The 19,899-nt window shown below is 38.2% G+C and overlaps 1 protein-coding gene and 1 pseudogene across 7 annotated transcripts; both read right to left on the bottom strand.

Annotated features, from left to right (window-relative positions):
- Positions 1–50: 50 nt before the first annotated feature.
- LOC112876558 lies at positions 51–9,409 on the bottom strand (annotated as a pseudogene).
- Positions 9,410–12,890: 3,481 nt separating this feature from the next.
- On the bottom strand, positions 12,891–18,461 carry LOC112877155. 7 transcript variants are annotated; one of them, XM_025941365.1, is made up of 17 exons: positions 18,098–18,461; positions 17,821–18,025; positions 17,126–17,479; positions 16,822–17,010; positions 16,593–16,744; positions 16,443–16,508; positions 15,861–16,244; positions 15,229–15,430; positions 15,031–15,150; positions 14,740–14,910; positions 14,458–14,643; positions 14,179–14,365; positions 14,000–14,095; positions 13,787–13,918; positions 13,595–13,698; positions 13,389–13,470; positions 12,891–13,291 (listed from the first exon to the last, which is right to left on the bottom strand). In XM_025941365.1, exons 3-12 carry the CDS (start codon positions 17,304–17,306, stop codon positions 14,352–14,354), a joined length of 1,665 nt encoding a protein of 554 aa, XP_025797150.1. In that variant the 5' UTR covers positions 17,307–17,479; positions 17,821–18,025; positions 18,098–18,461; the 3' UTR covers positions 12,891–13,291; positions 13,389–13,470; positions 13,595–13,698; positions 13,787–13,918; positions 14,000–14,095; positions 14,179–14,351. The 7 variants fall into 7 exon arrangements, with proteins under 7 accessions (XP_025797150.1, XP_025797152.1, XP_025797153.1 ...); XM_025941367.1 differs by having other exon boundaries at positions 18,134–18,461; XM_025941368.1 differs by having other exon boundaries at positions 18,220–18,461.
- Between the last annotated feature and the right edge of the window lie 1,438 nt (positions 18,462–19,899).

Raw genomic sequence — 19,899 nt, 5'->3', positions numbered from 1 at the left:
CAATGCACCCTATAAGCAAGCCTAACATACACCTGTGTGCCGCTTCACTTCGCCTCATTATTATTTAGGTATTCTATCCTCTGGCGTGCTTGGGGCATTTCTGGAAGTTTTGCCAGCCGAGACACTCCAGATTACATAGCTCCTCATGCCTACTTCCAGCGGCTGCATGGTAGAAAGAAAGCTGTGTTAGAGTTGATTTTCGACATTACCTGTTTATACAGGCTATAGAATACTTTTGTCTCAAGATATACAAGAGGAAGGGGATAGAGCATAGAGCATACATACCCAAACATGAAGTATGATTCCCATATCGAATATGGGATATACACAAGGGAAGACATCTTACTGGTCTAGGTCTTCAGATATTAAGATGTTATTGTTCAGGTAAACCAGTTTCATTTCATTTCTCCAGATCTGAAAAACGCAACATTGTATGAGTCAAAAAGACTAGTAAAATAATGCCATTTACTTCAGTACTTCACAATATCAATACGAGAAGAGTGTTTATACCATGTCTCTAAATTGGACCCTGATGTGTGGCACATTCGTTCTTTGAATATCATTTCCAGCAGGGCCTCTCTTGAAGCAGTTCTTGCCAATCCAGTGTGCCTGCAAGAGGTCAAATAATTATTTGCTGTGTGTTGTGCAGACAAATATACTACTCACACGGAAAGAATCTTCTCTAATATCATTTCTAACATATATAGTTCAAATGCCTAAAGCTTAAACACCCTCCCTTAAGGGAAAAGCACTACTTTAAAGCATACTGATGGCCACATTTTATACCATCATTCCATAACTAAAATGAAGGTAACAGGTTTGGAACAAGCACCAAAAATGTCCAGAGAAGTAGCAAAAGATTCTCACCTTGAGAGCATGTGAAATTCCAGATTGATAGACAGAATTCCTCGCAATTTCACATAAATCACAAGAACTAAGCTTCCACAGCTGAAAAAACATCAAAACAGACATGAGTTCCCCATGCCTTTGTGCATAGGTGCAGCAGCTATAAAGCGTATTCTGTATCTATGTGTGTTTGCAAAGGTGCATGCTGAAATCACTTGTATGCACAAACACATGTGCAGAACTCTCATGCTGCATGTGTGCATGGACAATTGCAGAAGAAGAAAAGGAGAAGGAACTAGGCAGTACCGAAGCAGCAATGCTGTATTCTTCCACCAATGGTTCTTTTGTCAGGTGAATTTGCAATGGATCATCCGTAGACAATGAGACATTCAGACCTCACTGGAAGAACATTGAGAAAGGGTTGCGGTGATAATCAAGAAACAAGGAGTTGTTGCTCAATACGGACATTGCCAAACCAATCTGACAAAATCAAAAGTAAGGTTAGAAAGAAGAACATCATTGTTCAAAAATAAGAAACTGAAAAGTAGACGTGGGGTCAATGTGACACAAGGAGCAGCCAATGGATACAAATTTCAAGGTAACTTCAAAGAACTAAGAAGAAATACAATTATGCAGCCTAATGATATCACCGGACAGATTCAACATGTGGAGTCATTCAAATGTTACTAAGAAAGAAATTCTGAGTACGAATATTTGGCAAGTCCATTTATCATGTGATCAGTATTGTTATTGCCTCCAGCCTAGTGAAGTTTTAAACACAAAGTGTCCCCAACACACATCTTGACCATTAATTCTGACTATAGTATATGAATAAAACCTACCGAACAGAAATGTTACGATTTATGGAAGTATTACCCATCAAATGAATTTTCTCTCAAGTTAAATGTTCATTTAGATATCTGTAACCAAATATAAGAAAGTTCTGTACTCATCCTAAAACGTCACTTATTTTTAACCAGGTGAGACATTTTAGTACTGGAGAAGTAAATGCCAACGAATGCATCTACAGAGAGCCTAAAATCATGCTGGGCTATGGAATTTGGTAGCATATAACCTGACCAAGATAGTACAAGTACTAAAGCACAGGAGGCTTCCTTAAATTGATTCCATGCGATATGTTGTGACAAAGAAGAAATGTCGCAGCCAAGTGATCAATATCTCCAGCCTGTATGAGCATACCCATTAGAGCAAACACGATACCAAACTTTCAAAGAGGAACCTGGAATAGATTTTACCTCCCCAGCATGTGGACGGAATTTGATTGTGGTCATCCCCTTTGACTCACGCAGCTGAAAATTGAACAAATGCGTTACTTCTCCAAGAAGTAAGGAGAGAATTAGAGGAAGAAGGCCAATATAATCACCTTGTTTAGTGTGTACAAGTTAGCGTAGCAATAGTATGCATAATATGAAAATGCAGGGCTGAACATATTGGTCCATTGTTCTGGTGTGGGCATGTGCTATGTTGGACGCCTTTCTGGTCTACTTTCATCGTCAACCATATCCAACCCTACAACCTGCAAGGAGCGAAAAAAGTCAATCTTAAGTTGCAACATCGCATAGCTGAAAAAACAAGTGCACGCTCGCACAGTGCACCCGCGCACTTGTGCATCCGAGTGTGTGTCACACATACACAAGCACACGCGCGCTCGCGCGCGCACAGGCATGGTGCATGTGTCACGCACACAAGTGCGGTGCTGTGTGTGTCTCTGTGTGTCTGTGTGTGCGTTCGCGCACGCACGTGTGTGTCACACACAGAGGCATACACACGCGCACACAAGTGCGAAGGTGGATATGTGAAATGTGGATGCAAGACACACAGTAGATATCCAAATTACAATTCATATATCAATGATTTCTCTACCTGCTTTAGGAAAACATGGAGCTGTGGGTATGAAGTTGGATCGATAGTAACCTCAAACAGAGGAAGGAAAATGTTGTCAAGAAGATTTTGAAATGATGTAACAATACCCATTTCCTTGTACACATTATATAAGCGTGGAATCTGCAAAACGGTGCAAAGGAAGTTAAAACTTTTTGTTGTTACTGCCATCTTGTTCAGTAAAAGTACGGTCTTCGGAGCATCAAAAACTAAAATAGTTACTATTTTCATGGGATACAACAGCATAATTCATAAATGCACAAGACATATCAGGACAGAACCATGTACCAACTTTGCATCTATAGATTTATGTTTCATCGGGAAAAGAAGGTACTACTGACTGTTCCATGAATAAGAACTAAATCTTAGGCTAAGACCTCATTGTGGAATTCTGCATATTCGACTGTTGTTGAAAGCAGTTTTGTCCGGTATTCATACTGATTATTGACTAAAGAAACAATGACCTTACATAAGTTTGGGGGAATAAGGCAGCAGTATCTACAGATATAGCTGAAGAAAATGCCAGATTTAATTACAATTTATTAAAATATAATCCTTGTGTTAGTATTTGTATTTTACTAGTAGCAGGATGCAGGCAGGCGCAGGTGTGCCTGCTAGCCTGCTAGGCCCACCCTGCGAAAATATGTGAGTCGGTCTCTGCAGTTAACCGCGTTTTGGAAACGGGCTCAAGTGGGATCGGCCTGCAAAGCCTGCTGGGCTAAAGCAGGAAGCCGCGACCACCCGCAGGATACCTGCGAGGCCTGCGAGAGCGTCTCCGTCGAGGGGAGCTCGAGGAGTCGAGGGGATCTGCGGGAGCGCCGCCGCCGTCGCGACCTGCCTCCTCCTCCTCCCCGGTCAGCGCATCCAAGAAGCAATCTTCGACAACGCCGGGCCTCTCCTAGCCGCCGCCACCCTCGTGCTCGTCGACGATAGAAATGAAGCCCTCACCATCTCACCTAGAAGATGTTGGGGGCTCTTCAGGCAGCCCACCATCTATCAACAAGAAACAACAAGAAACTTCCAGAAGCTCTCCACTGAAGAGGCCCCAAGAAACATGTAAAAAGAGGCAACCAACAGCAAAGCGGGCGAAACCTTCTGCTGCTGGAAATCAACAAGAATCTCCCAGAAGCTCTCCACTAAAGAGACCCATAGAAACAAGTAAAAAAAAGCAGCCAGCAACAAAGCGGTTCAAGCCTCCAATGGCGGAGAAGATGCTAAGTGTTGATAGATCTCCCCTGGTGAGAAGATCTCCCCTGGTAAGAAATCCACAGATGAGGTTGGTTGTGTCCCCTGTGGTGATAGCACATAGTCCGAGAAGTTCTCCACCATCTCCACCACTACTTGTAGAGAGGTCCCCATCCCCTCCTCCACTACCTGGTAATTACTGTTTATGTGTTCATTTTTTCAATGTTATTGTATAGAGGCCCTTTAGTGTTTTTATCTGTTTAATAAGAACCAATATTTCTTTTACACCAATGCTACAGGTTCCTCTTCTGTACAAAGTAAACTACGGAGGCTAAAATCAGAAATTTGGAGTGATATGGACCCTATCTATCATGGTAGGAAACTTATTCAAGCCCGCTGCAAGCACTGCAATGAGGTATTTTCGGCTGCACGAAATTCAGGAAATAGTCACATCCGTAGGCATTTGCGTTTGTGTGAACCAAGACTTAGAGTGCATAACATGGTCGAGAGATTGCAGTCATCAGCATTTTCAACAGAGGCAGCTGCCCTAGCAAATTGGAAATTTGATCGTAAAATCACTCGTTGTGAACTTGTTAGATTAATTGTGCAACATGAACTGCCATTCTCATTTGTGGAATATGAAGGCTTCCGTAGTTACTCGCTCAGTCTGAACCCACTTGCCGAGTCAGTTTCTAGGACAACCATAAAAGAGAACTGCATGGAGGCTTTTCAGAATCATAGGTCATCACTAAAAGATTTGTTTGGAACTTGGAACCGTAGATTCTCATTAACAGCTGATTTATGGACCTCTAATCAAAACACTGGATATATGGTAATCATATGTCATTACATTGATGAAGATTGGAAAGTTCAGAAGAGAATTATTAAATTTTCTGTGGTCAAAACACCACATGATGGGTTCAATCTTTATAGTGTAATGCTGAAAGCCATCCGGTATTACAATATTGAAAGCAAACTTTTTAGCATTACACTTGATAATGCGGGTGCTAATAAATCGATGATGGATTTGTTGCAAGAAAATTTGTTAGCGAAGTCTATGCTGCATTGCAATGGAGATCTATTTCATGTCCGTTGTGCAGCTCATGTCCTTAATCTTATTGTAAAAGATGGTTTGCAAGTGATTGATGGAGTAATCAATGATATAAGAGAGAGCGTGAAGTACATTAAGGGTTCCACATCTAGAAAGGAGAAATTTGAGGAGATAATAGTAGAGATGGGCATAGATTGTCGGAGTCGTCCTACACTAGATGTCCCGACACGTTGGAACTCTACTTGTGATATGCTGGAGTCAGCTTTGCCATTTAGAGAAGCTTTTTATGAGTTAGGAAGGCAGGATCCCAACTACATATACTCCTCGTCACTTGAAGAATGGCAAAGAGCTAAAGTGGTCTGCAATTTGTTAAAGATATTCAAGAAAGCGACCAATATTGTTTCCGGTTCAAAATACCCCACCTCTAATCTTTATTTTCATGAAATGTGGAGTGTGAAAGAAGTATTGGACGGGGAATCATCAAGTCAAAACCCAATTATTGCATCTATGGTGACAGAAATGAAGACAAAGTTTGAGAAATATTGGAAAATCTCATACTTATCAAATTGCATACCAGTTATACTTGATCCTCGATTCAAGTTTGGATTTGTTGAGTTTCGCTTAAACAAGACTTTTGGAGACACATCTAGTGTTCACATTGATAAAGTAGATAAAGCTATAAGAAGTTTGTACAATGGATACTCATCTGAAATGGGAGAGTCCTTTAATTATTCTGCTCAAGAAGGTGAAATTGTAAGTTCAGAAAAAGTTCACTCGTGGTCCGACTGGAGTCAACACATGAGTTATCGGTGTAATCAAGTCATGGGAGAACTTGATAGATACTATTGTGATGATTTATTCCCGTGTAATGATGATAGCTTTGACATTTTACACTGGTGGAAGATGCATGCACCAAAATATCCCATTCTAGCTTGCATGGCCCGTGATGTATTGGCTGTTACAGCATCTACTGTTGCAGCCGAGTCTGCATTCAGTACGGGTGGCCGAATTGTCACTGACCATAGGACTAGGCTATCAGGCAACACTGTCGAGGCTTTGATTTGTTTCCAAGACTGGCTTAGAGAAGCAGGTAATATGTTACTGTTTTTTATTTTTTTTGGCATTGGTTTATTTACTTGAATCATAAAAATACATACTAACTTTTCTTTTTTGCAGGTGCATCTTACTTGGATATCATAAGGATTGACAGCTTGAGTGATATTATTGAAGAAGCTGGAGCTGCATGATCACTGGAAATTCAAGATTTGTCTCTATCCTACTTATGTATGCTGATTGCCCTATTATCAGATTGACTGTATTGGGTGATGATCATTATATGACCTATATGTTGTTGGTTGTCTCTTAGAGAAACCCCGTCCACCATTATGTGTTTGTGCATTAAAAGCACACGAATTTATCTTTATAATATTCCTGTCTGAAAGTTTCCATTGCTCTGTCTTTGTCTTGACCTTTCCTTTTCCTTCACTTTCAGAAACACTTAGCATAGTTTGCAGCAGTATTTTGGATAATATAGGCTAATATCTCTGTTTGAACCTTATGATAAATGTTATTGTACTTGCAGGAGAGAGTCCATGCAGTATTTTGGATAATATAGGCTTTTGCTTTGCCAGCTAAATCCCTTGTAAAGTTTTGTCATTCAAGCTTATTAGACAAATGAGATGTAGATATGCAGTAGCTATTTGACTCGCAGATCTCGGCAGGCGTCTGCACGCCTGCTTGATTTATACCGAAAAACCCGACAGGAGATCGCAGATTTCTGACATATGTCAACGGGCTCCTGCAGAACGATTAATTAGCCCTCGCAGGTGATGCGGGTGGCCCTGCAGGCGTCTGCAGACGGGCCCGCCTGCATCCCTTGTCTAGTACTAGATGTCTCTAGGATCATCTTTACTTAACCAGTAAGTCTTACAGCTGCTGCCTACTAGATAACAGCCCTAACCAGTAAGTCTTACAGCTGCTGCCTACTAGATAGCAGCCCGTAGTAATAGTCAATTTGGTTTTTACTTCAGATGTAAACAGACTGCACAGCATGTCTGCTACTGTAGCACCGACCTAAAGTCCTATGTACCCCTCCTATGTAATATCAGCTTGTATGTCATAATATACTTGATAGCTTCCTTCACTTTCTGCTCTCCTCTAGTTGATGCTATTTCCAACACAATTGATATGACAGACTAACAGTAGACGACTGGACAAGGTGAATAAATCAGCCCAGAGTCACAGAATTATCCAATATAGCATATTAGAAAAATAGTTCACCAAGTTCCAGGAAATTATAAACACTGTCACGAGTAGCTAGTGCCAAGAGATGCAAGTAAACAATATCTGAACCAGCCAGACAACATTTTCACTGTACAGCTCATTGTTCACTATCCAACTTGCAAGTTGGTCCCACTCACTTTGCTTCCTTCCGTAGATTGAAATCCTATATTCAGCTATCTGGCAAAGCACATTACAGCATAATAAAAGTTAAAATATATCAAATAAGAAGTACCTCTGAATGAAAAAAAAAACAAGCTACCAACTTGGCAGTTTACCTGATATTTGCTAGCAGAAAGGTCTGAGAAAACTTGCTTGGTTAACTCAGCGAGGAAACGACCTAGTTTAAATCAAATATCAATGAGTATCTCGAAAAGGCACCAATATACCTTTCTTGAAAATATTAAATATTGGTCAGAAGTGAATATAATAATTAAATTATGAATCATGATCTGATCATTACCCTACAAACCAAAGTAAATTAGCATCGGACATAGTATGCAGTAATCACATCTTTCAAATGATATTCTCCAAACAAGACTTGGCATGTTGTCAAACAAAGCAGAAAGCAAAACTAGCAACCAGATTTATCACTTTAGCTATGTCTAAGTCCATTTTCCAAAGAGTATATAAAGATAATGGCTATGTCTTACATGTTAATAAGCTCAGGAGCTCATAAGGTGTGCTTAGAAGATTTCTCTTGGAATTCTATTTAAGCTAACGTATAAGGCCAACAAATTAGCTGAATCTACTAATCAATCATTGTTTAACAAGAAGAATATGAACCGTCGAACCATATGATCATAAACGAACAGTGAATAACTAAGAAAAGCTTTTACCAAATAAGTTCGAACCTAAAAGCCTAGAGCATAAGGTATTTCTCCAATATTTTCAGCACTGTACTATACCACTGCCATGGCAAAGCATGAGGGCCAGTTCTAAGCAGCTACCATATCTCAAGTTGCAGGGCTATAGCAGCTGCCAAAACTACATATTTCTGCACACAAATATTTAAGCTTTCTTTGGCACCTATTCCCTTTATCTAGTTTTCATGGAAAACTTTCCTATTGAGCCTCCTGCCACAATTAATTAAATATATAATTAAAATACTATTTTTATGTGGTTTTCTGACATTTTAACTTGTCCATCTTAATGACGGCAAGTGAAGTTCAATGGTCCCAACTTTCTATGGACATAAATTTATAAGACTAGTCAAAGGACATTAGAGCAACTAATACCTTGAATGAGATTGTCTTGTTTGAGGAAAATCTCTCTAAGCCTACTTTGGCCGCATGGATTGTATTTTAGGTTGAGTTTGTCAAAACGGTGAAATGTACTTTTGTCCGCATGGACATCTAGCAAATCAACATTCATATCATACCTGAGAAGAATAAGAATTGTTAGCCAATGGTGATGTGAGCATTATATGTACATAGGACAAATCCAAAACATACCCAGTTAAATCCAAGCTCTCAAAAACCTCTTAAAGGCATATAAGTACCATCTCTGAAAATGACCACCTATAAGAGATAATATGCATAATTATGATTGTAAGGCAACAACCATATCTTGTTTTACCAATTAATTAATGGATATACCTCATCAGGTTCTTTTCTTAGTTTGGACTTTATGAATCTTAGCAGATGCTTTTGATTCATGCATGCTGAGTGGTGAACATGAGTGTCAACCTTCCTGACATTGTAAAAATCATGATGTGGTGCGGTCTTCTGGGCAAGAAATTCCCTATCCGCATTTAACATCGGATGAAATTTGAATTTCTGAAAGGAAATAAGAAATGCATCACAACCAAAGAACTGTAGGAGAGCATCTTTTTTCATCATGTATGAAAGAGGTAAATGATTTACAACATGATTATATGTTCAAGAAGATTCAACCGATTATGGCAGACAGTTCTTGTGTTCCCTGCAGCTGTTACCCGGAGAATATAATGCAAGTCAGTGAAGAAGGCTGTGGCATCAACCACAGGATAAATTCTCTCCGTATTTGAGGCAGAAAAGGGAAGGGAAGGGGAAATAAATGAGTCACAAAATCATCTGGTTAAGCAAGTGAAGTGCGCTAGTAGGAGAACTTACAATCCTTGTCCTCACAAACATGGACAACACCATCAACCATTTGGAAGACATGCTGCAAGCACAATTAATAGTTGGAATCTCAATGTAACAAAAAAGGAAGATATTGAAACAATGCAACAAGTAGAACTAAGGTACCTTTGACTTTGGTTCAGGCACATAAGTGAATGGGTTGGGGTTAGATTTTGGAGTACAGAGGTCATTTATGACTTCCTTTTCCCATGGAGCAACCTCTTCTCTAAAAAGATACGAGTCTCTTAACTCAAGGCACTTCTGAAGGACTTTGAAAACCTCAATTTCATCAGCAGTTGGAATCTCTGCCATAAATAGAAAATATCATTTAATAAACTTCCATACATATTGTACAGAAAGTTCAACTATGTGCCCAGATTTTCTTTGGCTGAAGACAACAATGCAACCGCCAATTTTAAAAAATAATTGTTTGTGAATAAAGCAGTTTCTCATGTATCTGAGTTATATTATGCAAATAGCACATCAAAAGAATCACAAACTAATCCATGAGAGAAATAATAATTTGGCCAGGCACACAACCCAGCAATAGAAGTTGTACTAAATTCTACCATGGTTTTCAATTAGGCCCCGTTTGGATCCTTGGAATAGAATTTTACAAGATGCAAGAATAAATCCAATGAAAATGATGTCAATTTTCAGAGAACTAAAGGGCAGCTTCAAAAATATAATCTTCAATACAAGAAATTTAGACAACTTGAAGCAGAAAGCACAGATTAAGACAAAAAGTTCAGATATTGATGCAACAGTAAAGTATTTGAAGAAAGTGCAAATGGAAAATCCTGGATTTTATTACACAATGAGAGTGGATGAAAACAACACATAAGAAGTATCTTTTGGACAGATGCTAGAGGGAAAATGGATTATGATTTATATGGCATTTTTATCTCTTTTGATACAATATTTAGCACAAATATGTACAGCTTACCATTTACACCAATAGTGGGGATTAATGGTCATGGAAGTAACATTATTTTTTGCTGTGCTCCACTTGAAGATCAGGCAACAGAAACATTTGAGTGGGTGTTCAGGATATTTGTAGAAGTTATGAATGGGAAGAAACCAAAGATAATAATGACAGATCAAGATGCAGCAACGAAGAAAGCTATATCAGACTTTATGACAGATGTAATTCATAGATTGTGCATCTGGCACGTAATGAAGAATATAAAAGAGAAATGTGGATACTTTATGAGTCAAAAGCATCGAGAGGGAATGGACAAGACATTAAACCAATTAGTGTATGATTCACTGAGTATTGAAGAATTTGGATCTGGATGGCAGAAAATGTTGGAAGACTATGATGCAATAAAAAATGAACACCTGCAGCTAATGTATAGTTCAAGGAAAATGTGGATTCCAATTTATTTTAAAGATGTCTTGTGTCCATTAGTTCAGTCAACGTCAAGGAGTGAGAGCACAAATTCATATTTCAAAGATTTTGTCATCCCCAAAGACACATTAGAAAATTTCAAGAGGCAGTTCCAAGTAATACAGGAAGCAAGTGCAGCAAAAGAAGATGAGAACAAGTTTACAAGTGTAATAAAAGAGCCAACATACTGCACACAGTAAAAAATTGAAAGGCCAGCTGCAAAGATATATAACAGAGATATTTTTTGTGAAATTCCAAACAGAACTTTTACAGTTCAAGTGCATTCTGTGTTGAAGAGATTATAAAAGGATCACAAGTACACAATCATCAAGAACTGTTACTATGATAATCTAGAGTTTTACAAAAAAAGATTCAGTATTGAAGTTGACAAGGTCACTCAACAGTACAATTGTGAGTGCACCAAACTTAAAAGGAATGGCATACTCTCTGCCATGTTTTAAGGTTATTCACATAGTTAGGAACAAACGAACTACTAGAAAAATGCATAAATAGAAGGTGGAAAAAAAATTCAGTGAAGAAGAACTTTAGAAGCACAAGATGCGGTGTGCAGAAACTTCAGGATGCATCAAAGCTCAAAAATCTATAAGATATGCTATGCTGAATAACAAAGTAACAACTATATGGAATGATGTCGGCAATAGTGGATCAGAGAGCAAGGATTTCCTTGAAAAAATAGAGAAATTCCATAAGCAAGTTCTAGAAAGAAGAAAGATTGCAGATAATGCAGAAGAAACAGGAGAAATATGCCTAAAAGATCCACCTGTGAGTACTGGAAAGTCTGTGACTAAAGAAAATCATTTAAAACATCCATCAGAAGATAATGTAGAGCAGAAGAACAAGAAAGAATACAACACACAGAAAAAATAAGCAGCTGGAGCACAAGAACCTAATATGGAGCCGAAGAAGAAGAAAGAACTGAAGGCAAAGAAAAAGCAAGCAACTGGAAACAAGTAAAAAGAAGAGTTTGTTTATGTAGCAGAGAAATATAATATTAAAATAATAGCAGAAATTACTATAAAAATTACAATTTTTTTATGAGTAAGACAAATGCATAGGGTATTAGAGGAGCAAAGCTCAAGATGGATTTCTGTTACATATATGTGAATTCTGGTTATGTGAATTATGATATCATTTATAATTACTAAGTGTTGTTTTGTTATTGATCAACAAATTTCTTTCACTCTTCTGTAAGTAGAAAATCAGAAAATATCATTACAATGATGTACGGCAGCTGTGCAGCAAATAAACAAAGATTTCAAAGTATTGCAGAGATGGCTATGGTAATATTGTTGAAGTGGGTTTTTGTAAATGTTGATACATGCAAAACGAAAAGTTGACAAACACACATAGAAAATGTTGAAATGGCTAAGAATTATGATTCTTGATTTTTTTAGTGAATGTTAGATGGATTATGCTAAAAAGTGCTAATGTTAAACAGCAAAGTTGACTTATGTTTCAAACATTGTTGCACCTTAGTTGAAAACTGATTACATAATATAGTTGAACTAGATAGTAAGAAATGTTGATCAATAAGTAAATAATTATTGAAATAGTTTTATTTAAAAAAAGTTGTAACAACATCACAGAAATATTGAAAAATAAGTTTAAAATGGTATGTTCAAAAGAAATATTGCTGATTAGTTGAAACTAGATGAATGATATTGTTGAATTTGATAATATTTAAGTGTTGATCCAAACTACTAGATATGTTGAACTAAGCAAAGTGAAAAGTTGAAATTCAGCGAAAAAATTGCTAACTCAATTAGAATGTTATTTTAGTGTTGAACAATGATTGAGTGATTGTTGAAATTGTTATATAATAAAGTTGAAACCAATGGAGAGAAATGTTGAAATAAATATAGGAAGTAGTCAGCTATATTTGACCAGTATGATTAAATCAGGTTAAACTAAGGATGACAAAATTCAGAAATGTTATTTTATTGTTGATTTTTATGTTCATAATTGTTGAACAATTATTGAGTGAATGTTGAAATTGTCATATAATAAAGTTGAAAGCAATGGAGACAAAATTTGAAATAAATATAGCAAGCGGTCAGCTTTCTTTGACTGATATGATCAAATCAGGTTAAATGAGGATGGCAAAATCCAGAAATTAACAAGAAACAAGACCATTTCATTCAAGTTCAGTAAAATTTCGCAACATATGCCACTACAACGAGTCAAAATATGGGTGAAAACGTAGTTCACAATCTAGCCATAAGAGTGCATAAAAACTACACAATCTAGCCATAAGGGTGCATAACAACTTGTCCAACTTCACCATCTAGCCATAAGAGTGCATAACAACTTGTCCATCTAGCCATAACTACATATAGAGATATATTTACATAGATCATCATGTGGCCCTAAAATTACAGAACATCTTCAGCACTATCAGTTCTTCTTTTGTCGCTTTGGAGAAACTCGAACAGTATCATTGTCAGGACATATTCTGTTGAGTTTGGAGTGGTAAATCTTGTAGGCAACAATCTTTTTGTATTCAATCACAGTTTTCTGGAAAAGAAAAGTATGCAATGGTAATAAGAACACACAAATATATATTCATCAGCGTGATGTACATAAAAAAATATTGAGCACAGAGTATGCAAACCTGATCAAAGTCTTTCATATGTAAACCATCCCATGCATCCATATAAGCAATGGAGTAGAATCCACAATCAACACTAAGACCTCTGCTAGTTTCATTTCAGTATTTTAACAAATAATAAGTTAATATACAAACTTTTAAATTATTGGAGCAACTGTATGTTACAAATTAACTGAAAATTGAACTAAACAACAAGTCATGGTACATACATGATATGTTCCTGAGGATATTTAGAAGGACCCTTGAAAGGAAATTGAGAAAACCAAGGAGGAAACAAATTGGCATCAATACAAGCAGTGGAGAAATTAGCTGACTGAAAAGTAAAAAAAAAACAGAGTAATAAAACAACAAAGAAATGATAATGGACATGATAGAGAATGAGAAGAATAATATAGTCTTACATGATTTTTAAGCATCCGCTCACTATCTTCATGAGATGTTAAATTCAGAGAGTCAAATAAATTCAAATTTGAATGAAGAACATTCAGACACATAAGAACCCAATGACGCTGGATTATGACAGGGAAAAATACCTAAATCAAGTTTAGACATTGTTATAATGTAAAATTAAAGAAAAGAAAATAGCAGAAAGAAAAAAAAGAAAATATATTTACCAGATCAGCACTTTTTATATTTAGCACATTATTCAATTGCTTCAATTCATCAATGCATTCAGAAGATTTGAATAGAGGAGTCACAAACAATTTTTTCTGCAGAAAAGAAGAAATGATAAATATCAAGAACTAATAAAGCATAAAAAGAATGAAACTAATGCACAGAAGGAACAACATACCGTGAAAAAGGGAGAGAAAGAAATTTTCTTCCGATTGTCCTTGTCAAATAAATATTTCTCAGGTCTTCCATTGAACACTTCACAGTAAACTGCCATCAATGTCTCTGATATATCACAATATTTCTTCATAGATTCTTGAAATTCTTTGTAGGTAACATGGAGGTCACCAACAATCACAAAAGGAGAGCTACAATTTATACAAAGATAGGTTAGTAAAGGAAATAGACAGTTAAAATAAAAATATACCTAGAAAAGAAGAAGTTAGAGATGGAAACTAACTTTTTATTGACTCTTGAATACCTAACACCATTCTTGCAGACAAACTTATCATAAAAATCTTGAACAGAATCATCCACTTTAACCATGAGTGGTGCAATCTCATCATCATACAGATCTGCTGCTTTTCTTTTCTTGCGATTTTATAATCAATAGTACTAGGACCAAGACTTCTATCATGAGGAAGAGCTTAAAAAAATTGTCAATGTAAATGAAGGTAAAATTTAAAAAGACATAAAAATATAGAAAACAAGCAGAAACAAGTAGGGAAAAGAAAAAACTTACTATCAACTATGGAAGCACTGGGGGATGCATAACCCATTGCAATGGCAATACCAGATTCAATGTCACCACAGTTGGAATCAAATAGAGGCTGCCTAACTTCAAGTGGAGTTATTGTATCAATTTGTAAACCATCAAGCAAAGAGTTGGCTACTTGAACCATAGACTTAGAACCTATAGAATAAAAAAGGAACAATTTCAATACTAATGCTATAACAGTAAATGCTACTTGCAACATTTGAAAGTGATGTAAAAGGAATATCTGAAACATTAGGAACAATGCAATGGCAATACCAGATTCATTGTCACCACAGTTGGAATCAAATAGAGGCTGCCTAACTTCAAGCGGAGTTGTTGTATCAATTTGTAAACCATCAAGCAAAGAGTTTGCTACTTGAACCATAGACTTAGAACCTATAGAATAAAAAAGGAACACTTTCAATACTAATGCTATAACAGTAAAAAAAGATATGACAATAAAGTAGTACTTACCAGCTTCTTCAATAGTAGCAGCAACAATATTTTGCATAATATCATTTTTCTCTTGAAGTGATTCACCGTCACAATTTATGGATTCAACAATAACATATAACATTAGAACTAACAGGTTGATGTGAATGAACAAGGTCATCAGATTTTTCATTGAACTTAGTGCAAACAGGAGATGCAAAGGAAACAGCTCGGATAACTCCACCTGTGGCAAGAAGATTTTTCAAAAGATTTAAGAAAAATTTCATAAACAAAAACATCAATAAAAAGTTCAAATAATTAAAGGAGTGCTCACTGGAATCAATTAAAAATTTGTCAAATGCATCCGAAGAAGCTCCAGTAATTTCATTTGTTTCATAAGCAAAAAAAATCTGTGTGTAAAGTACCTTCAGATACATTGAATTCATCAATAGAGGGCACAGGTACAGTTTGAACACCAGAACTAACAGGTGGATGAGAAAAGGCTTCATTTGTATTTGCATTGATAGAGCCATCAAGCATACCCAAACCACTAAAACCATCACATTGCAACATTTGAAATTGATATACAAGGAATATCTGAAACATTAGAAACATTGTAGCAAGAATAATAAAAGCAGAAGATCTAATAGGAAAATAATGGGTTGGTCCAGTACCTTGAGGATGAAGACATGGACCGTCTGATGGCAGAGATGAATCGTTAATAGGTTGATCATAGCTACGATCACGAAAATTGCCAGAACGAGACATAGACGCACCAGAAATATCATAACCAGCAGAATTGCCAGAATTAACATTTGCATTTGAAATGGAAGAACATGTGAAGCATCAGAAACATGGGTTGCTTGGGCATTGGCAGCAGAAGCTTGAAGATGTTCAGATTCAGCAATTTTTGACATGTATACACTGTTGAAATCAACCGCACAACTTGTAATACGATTGTCACTTATTTCAGTCAATATTTTAACCAGAATTCCAATATCATTTTTCACTGATAGCTTGTGCTTATCAGCTAATCGCTGAACATCAGCATGAAGAAACTAGCAAAACAACAAACAAAATAGATATGAATACAAAATTATGAGAAGTTCAAAAGAAGAAACATCTCCTGTTAGTTTCTGGAGAACAAAAGAAGATGCTGAAATAGAAGAAATGTTCACAGCCTTAGCAATACAAAATCCAAAGAATTATTCACAATGTCCATTACTATTTAATGGGAACTAGAAAAAAGTACTTACAATTCTAGAATTTGCTTGCACAACTGGTTCAATCGTGCAGTATGGAGTTGCAGATATATCTTGGAACTAAAAAAGTAACAATAAAGAATTAGAAACATTAAACAGCAAAAGAGATATAGAAATTTGAATATTAATAAGATTAGAACTAACAGGGCGTATTCCATAGCAATGAGGCCGAGCACGATTGTTTCTGTCTATTTCCATAACAAAGTCAAAATCAGAAGACGACAGATGACAAATTCTTGGAACACTGTAGTTGAGCTCATGAACATGAGCACTACCTTGAGGCAAATCCAAGAAATCTGCATACACAATCTAAAAAAAATAGGAAACCAAAAAAAGTAGGTAAAATAGAAAGAATATAAACGAAAAAACTTACAGCTAGAAAAGGTAGACATCCCTTCATGTAGAAATGTTTTCGTAGCAACTGCACAGCCTAGGCAATCCCTCAAAGTATGAAAGCGACGAACTCCATGCATAATTACATGCAAAATCTCTTCAGCCCAGTCACACTTGCTTAAACTCTCCAGACTCATCAAAGAATAGAGACAACACATAAAGTATTTGACTTGCCAGACATAAAAATAGTTGAAATCAGGAATAGCATAAAGTGCCTCATAAAAGTTGTTCATCTTCTTCATTAAGCATCAAATTCATGCACTTATTAATGGGATATGATTTACCAGCTTTGTATTCAGACTTGTACTGCTCAACAAGAGCTTCAACCTCAAAATCCGAGCTATCAACTTCAACTGGAGTTGTTCCAGAAGGCACCCCTAACACTTTGATAACCATATCTCTAGTGAAACGAATACACTTCTGGTCGAAAATGAACTCATGGGAAGTAACATGAGTATTAGACATTACCCACTCAATGAAACCAACAGGAACCTAAAACTTTTGATGTCAAGAACAAATCCAAACCCATTCTTCACTAAGAAATCCTTTTGTTTTCAATTAAGAGTCTTGACAAATTTTGAAACACGAGCAGTAGACCACTACATCTTGATATGCTTACAATCACCATAATCATCAGACTGGAACCAAATGGAGAAAAACAAAAATTATGAAAAGAAAACTTAACAGCTAACAATGAAGTGGCTAATAAATAAAAATATGGCAACGTTGAAATGGGAATATAGCAACAATCACATAAGACCTTACTGACAAATGTTGCACAGAAGTTAAAAATTGTTGTCTAATGTTGAAAATAAATTATATAAGTGAAGTGTTGAACAGATTATGTTTAACGGATAATATTGAAAATAAACTATTGGGTTACAGTACAATTGCTGATGACCAAAATATGAATCGACCAAACAAATAAAATAGTCGCTTAATCTCACATCAATTAGGACAAAATGTAGCACAGTCAAACCTCATCAATTGAAGTTGCTGCAGCAACTCACGATTGGCTAGGACGACGAGAACTGAGAGACCTTGTTACTCTCACAGAAGTACCAACAGAATCTTCTAAGATGGGAGAACAGCCATCCAATCGAACTGATGTAGAACCCAGTCGACCTCCTCGCCACTTTGGGGCCATAACTAGCGAAATGAGCCAAAACGAAGCACCAAAGAATCTACAGGAAACAACAAACAAAAGATCAGAACACAAGAACAAGTGCTAGCACTAGCAAAACAACTCTATCGACCTCGAACTTGCGCAGGGAAATCAGCTGCGCCCAAACCTAGGTTACGCCGCCACAAACGACGGAGAAAACGCAGAAGAGAACTACAAAAATCTGGGGAACCTAAATCATCGGTTCATCGAAACCTTAGCACTCCTCTGAAAAACGCCACGGAACGAACACTAAGAGAGCTGGGGAAGAAAACGAAAAGAAAAATGGATGGAGAAGAAGAGTATAACGGGACAGAACGGAGAAAAAAAATAAAAAGACTGGAAGGCAGAAGCCGAAGCGCCGGGCGCTAGCGAATCGAACGACAGAGATGACTTGCACGAATGTCAAACATTAAAAAGTAAGTTGCAAAAGATAGATAGGTTTCCTGGTCTGCCAATCTCCCCCTCCCTGCAAGCAAAGTTTGGCTGTCCATCGTGGTTTTGGTTCCGGCTCAACTGGGTCCATGAGCCGCGTAAGGGAGCAAGTTCTTTTGGGCCCATGAGCCGCCGCCGGCCGAATGGCCCGGGCGTCGCTGGGCCCTCTGCGTCCTTGCCTGTCGGGCCGCAGACCGCTGGGCTTCGGGGAGCGCGCGCGGTCCCACAGGCCGGCGGAGGCCGGGCTCGGTCGCACGGGAGCCCAGAGAGCAAAGCCCGTAGCACACCCAGTCATCAGGTCCAGGTCGAAAGACTGCAAGAGATTGGAACCGCGCCGCAAAGCGCAAGGAAGCAACACGGCGGAGTAGGCCGCGCCGATCACATGGCCGAGGATCCTAGAAATCTTCTGAACCGGCGAACCGCCCTGGCAAGTGACGTCAGCAACCAAGGACAGATCGACGCATCAGTCGGTCCTCGTCGCACCCAAACAAATCAAAGCCGGTCAATCCGTGGACTCAGCGGTGTACTACCGTGTTGTTGACGCGCGTGCCATCATGCAACATGTCCACCGCCCGGCGGGGCCAAAATCTTCGGCGACGTACCGCCGGACCACCGCCGCGTCGGGCCTGGGCCACCGCCGCCGCCAGCCAAGATCTAGCCAGGTGGATCCGCTGGCACGCATGCGGGGCTGAAACGGGAAGGCCCGTGTATCTCAGACAACTCGCGCCGGGCACCGATCCGACACCCACCGCCGGCCGGCCGGCCGGTCGCCGCCGAGCAATTGCCGTGCGCGTGCCTCGAAGCACGGATGCGGCTATAAAACACCATCAGAGGGACAAGATTTTTTTGATCTTTGAGTTGACACCAATGCAAATCGATCGACTATTTTCATGTCTTGTCTTTGGCGAAAAGAAAGCAATTCAAGGAACGGAGATAGAATGTGGAATGGTCGTCACCGGCCGCATGATCGATCTCTGAACGAGGGAAGTTTCGCAGCTCAGCTGCAGCTGCAAGGACATGGAGTTGTCTGTCCATTTTTCTTACTTGATCTCGTCACGGAGTAAGTGTACATACACAGTACATGTACGCTTCTCAACATAATTGTACTGAGCTCCTGATACTTCGGCACAGGGTGCATGGGCCTAAATCGGGCAAGGTTATGGGCCTCGGTTAGGTATTCTCCGCTTTCAGCTAGCCCAACAGTATCTTTCTTCCTCCTCTAGCTAGAAGACTAAAGAACTCTTATGAGCCATCTCAATTCCCTTTTCCTCTTTTTCTTAATCAGAGCTACCATGATGGTACTAAGTACGAAGTTGCAAGTCATGCCAAATGAAATAGTACCAAATATTATGACCAACTGATGAGCATAACATGGCCTGCTCTGACCTGTCTCCAGAGTCGTCTGCATACACCAAGTCAACACCACATGGCATTCGCAATCAACAATCATGGAGCACAGGG

Source organism: Panicum hallii, chromosome 9 (genome assembly GCF_002211085.1).
Source record: "Panicum hallii strain FIL2 chromosome 9, PHallii_v3.1, whole genome shotgun sequence".
NCBI classification, from domain to species: Eukaryota; Viridiplantae; Streptophyta; class Magnoliopsida; order Poales; family Poaceae; genus Panicum; species Panicum hallii.
The sequence above is the reverse complement of the archived record's forward strand: the minus strand, read 5'-3'. Positions and strand labels throughout refer to the sequence as shown.

Coding starts and splice junctions, on each gene's coding strand:
- LOC112877155 (XM_025941366.1), bottom strand. CDS start 17,306: ATGTCTAATACTCATGTTACTTCCCATGAGTTCATTTTCGACCAGAAG. Junction 16,745..16,821: donor GATGTCTACCTTTTCTAGCT/GTAAGTTTTTTC, acceptor TTGTGTATGCAG/ATTTCTTGGATTTGCCTCAA. Junction 15,151..15,228: donor TGCTACTATTGAAGAAGCTG/GTAAGTACTACT, acceptor TTTATTCTATAG/GTTCTAAGTCTATGGTTCAA.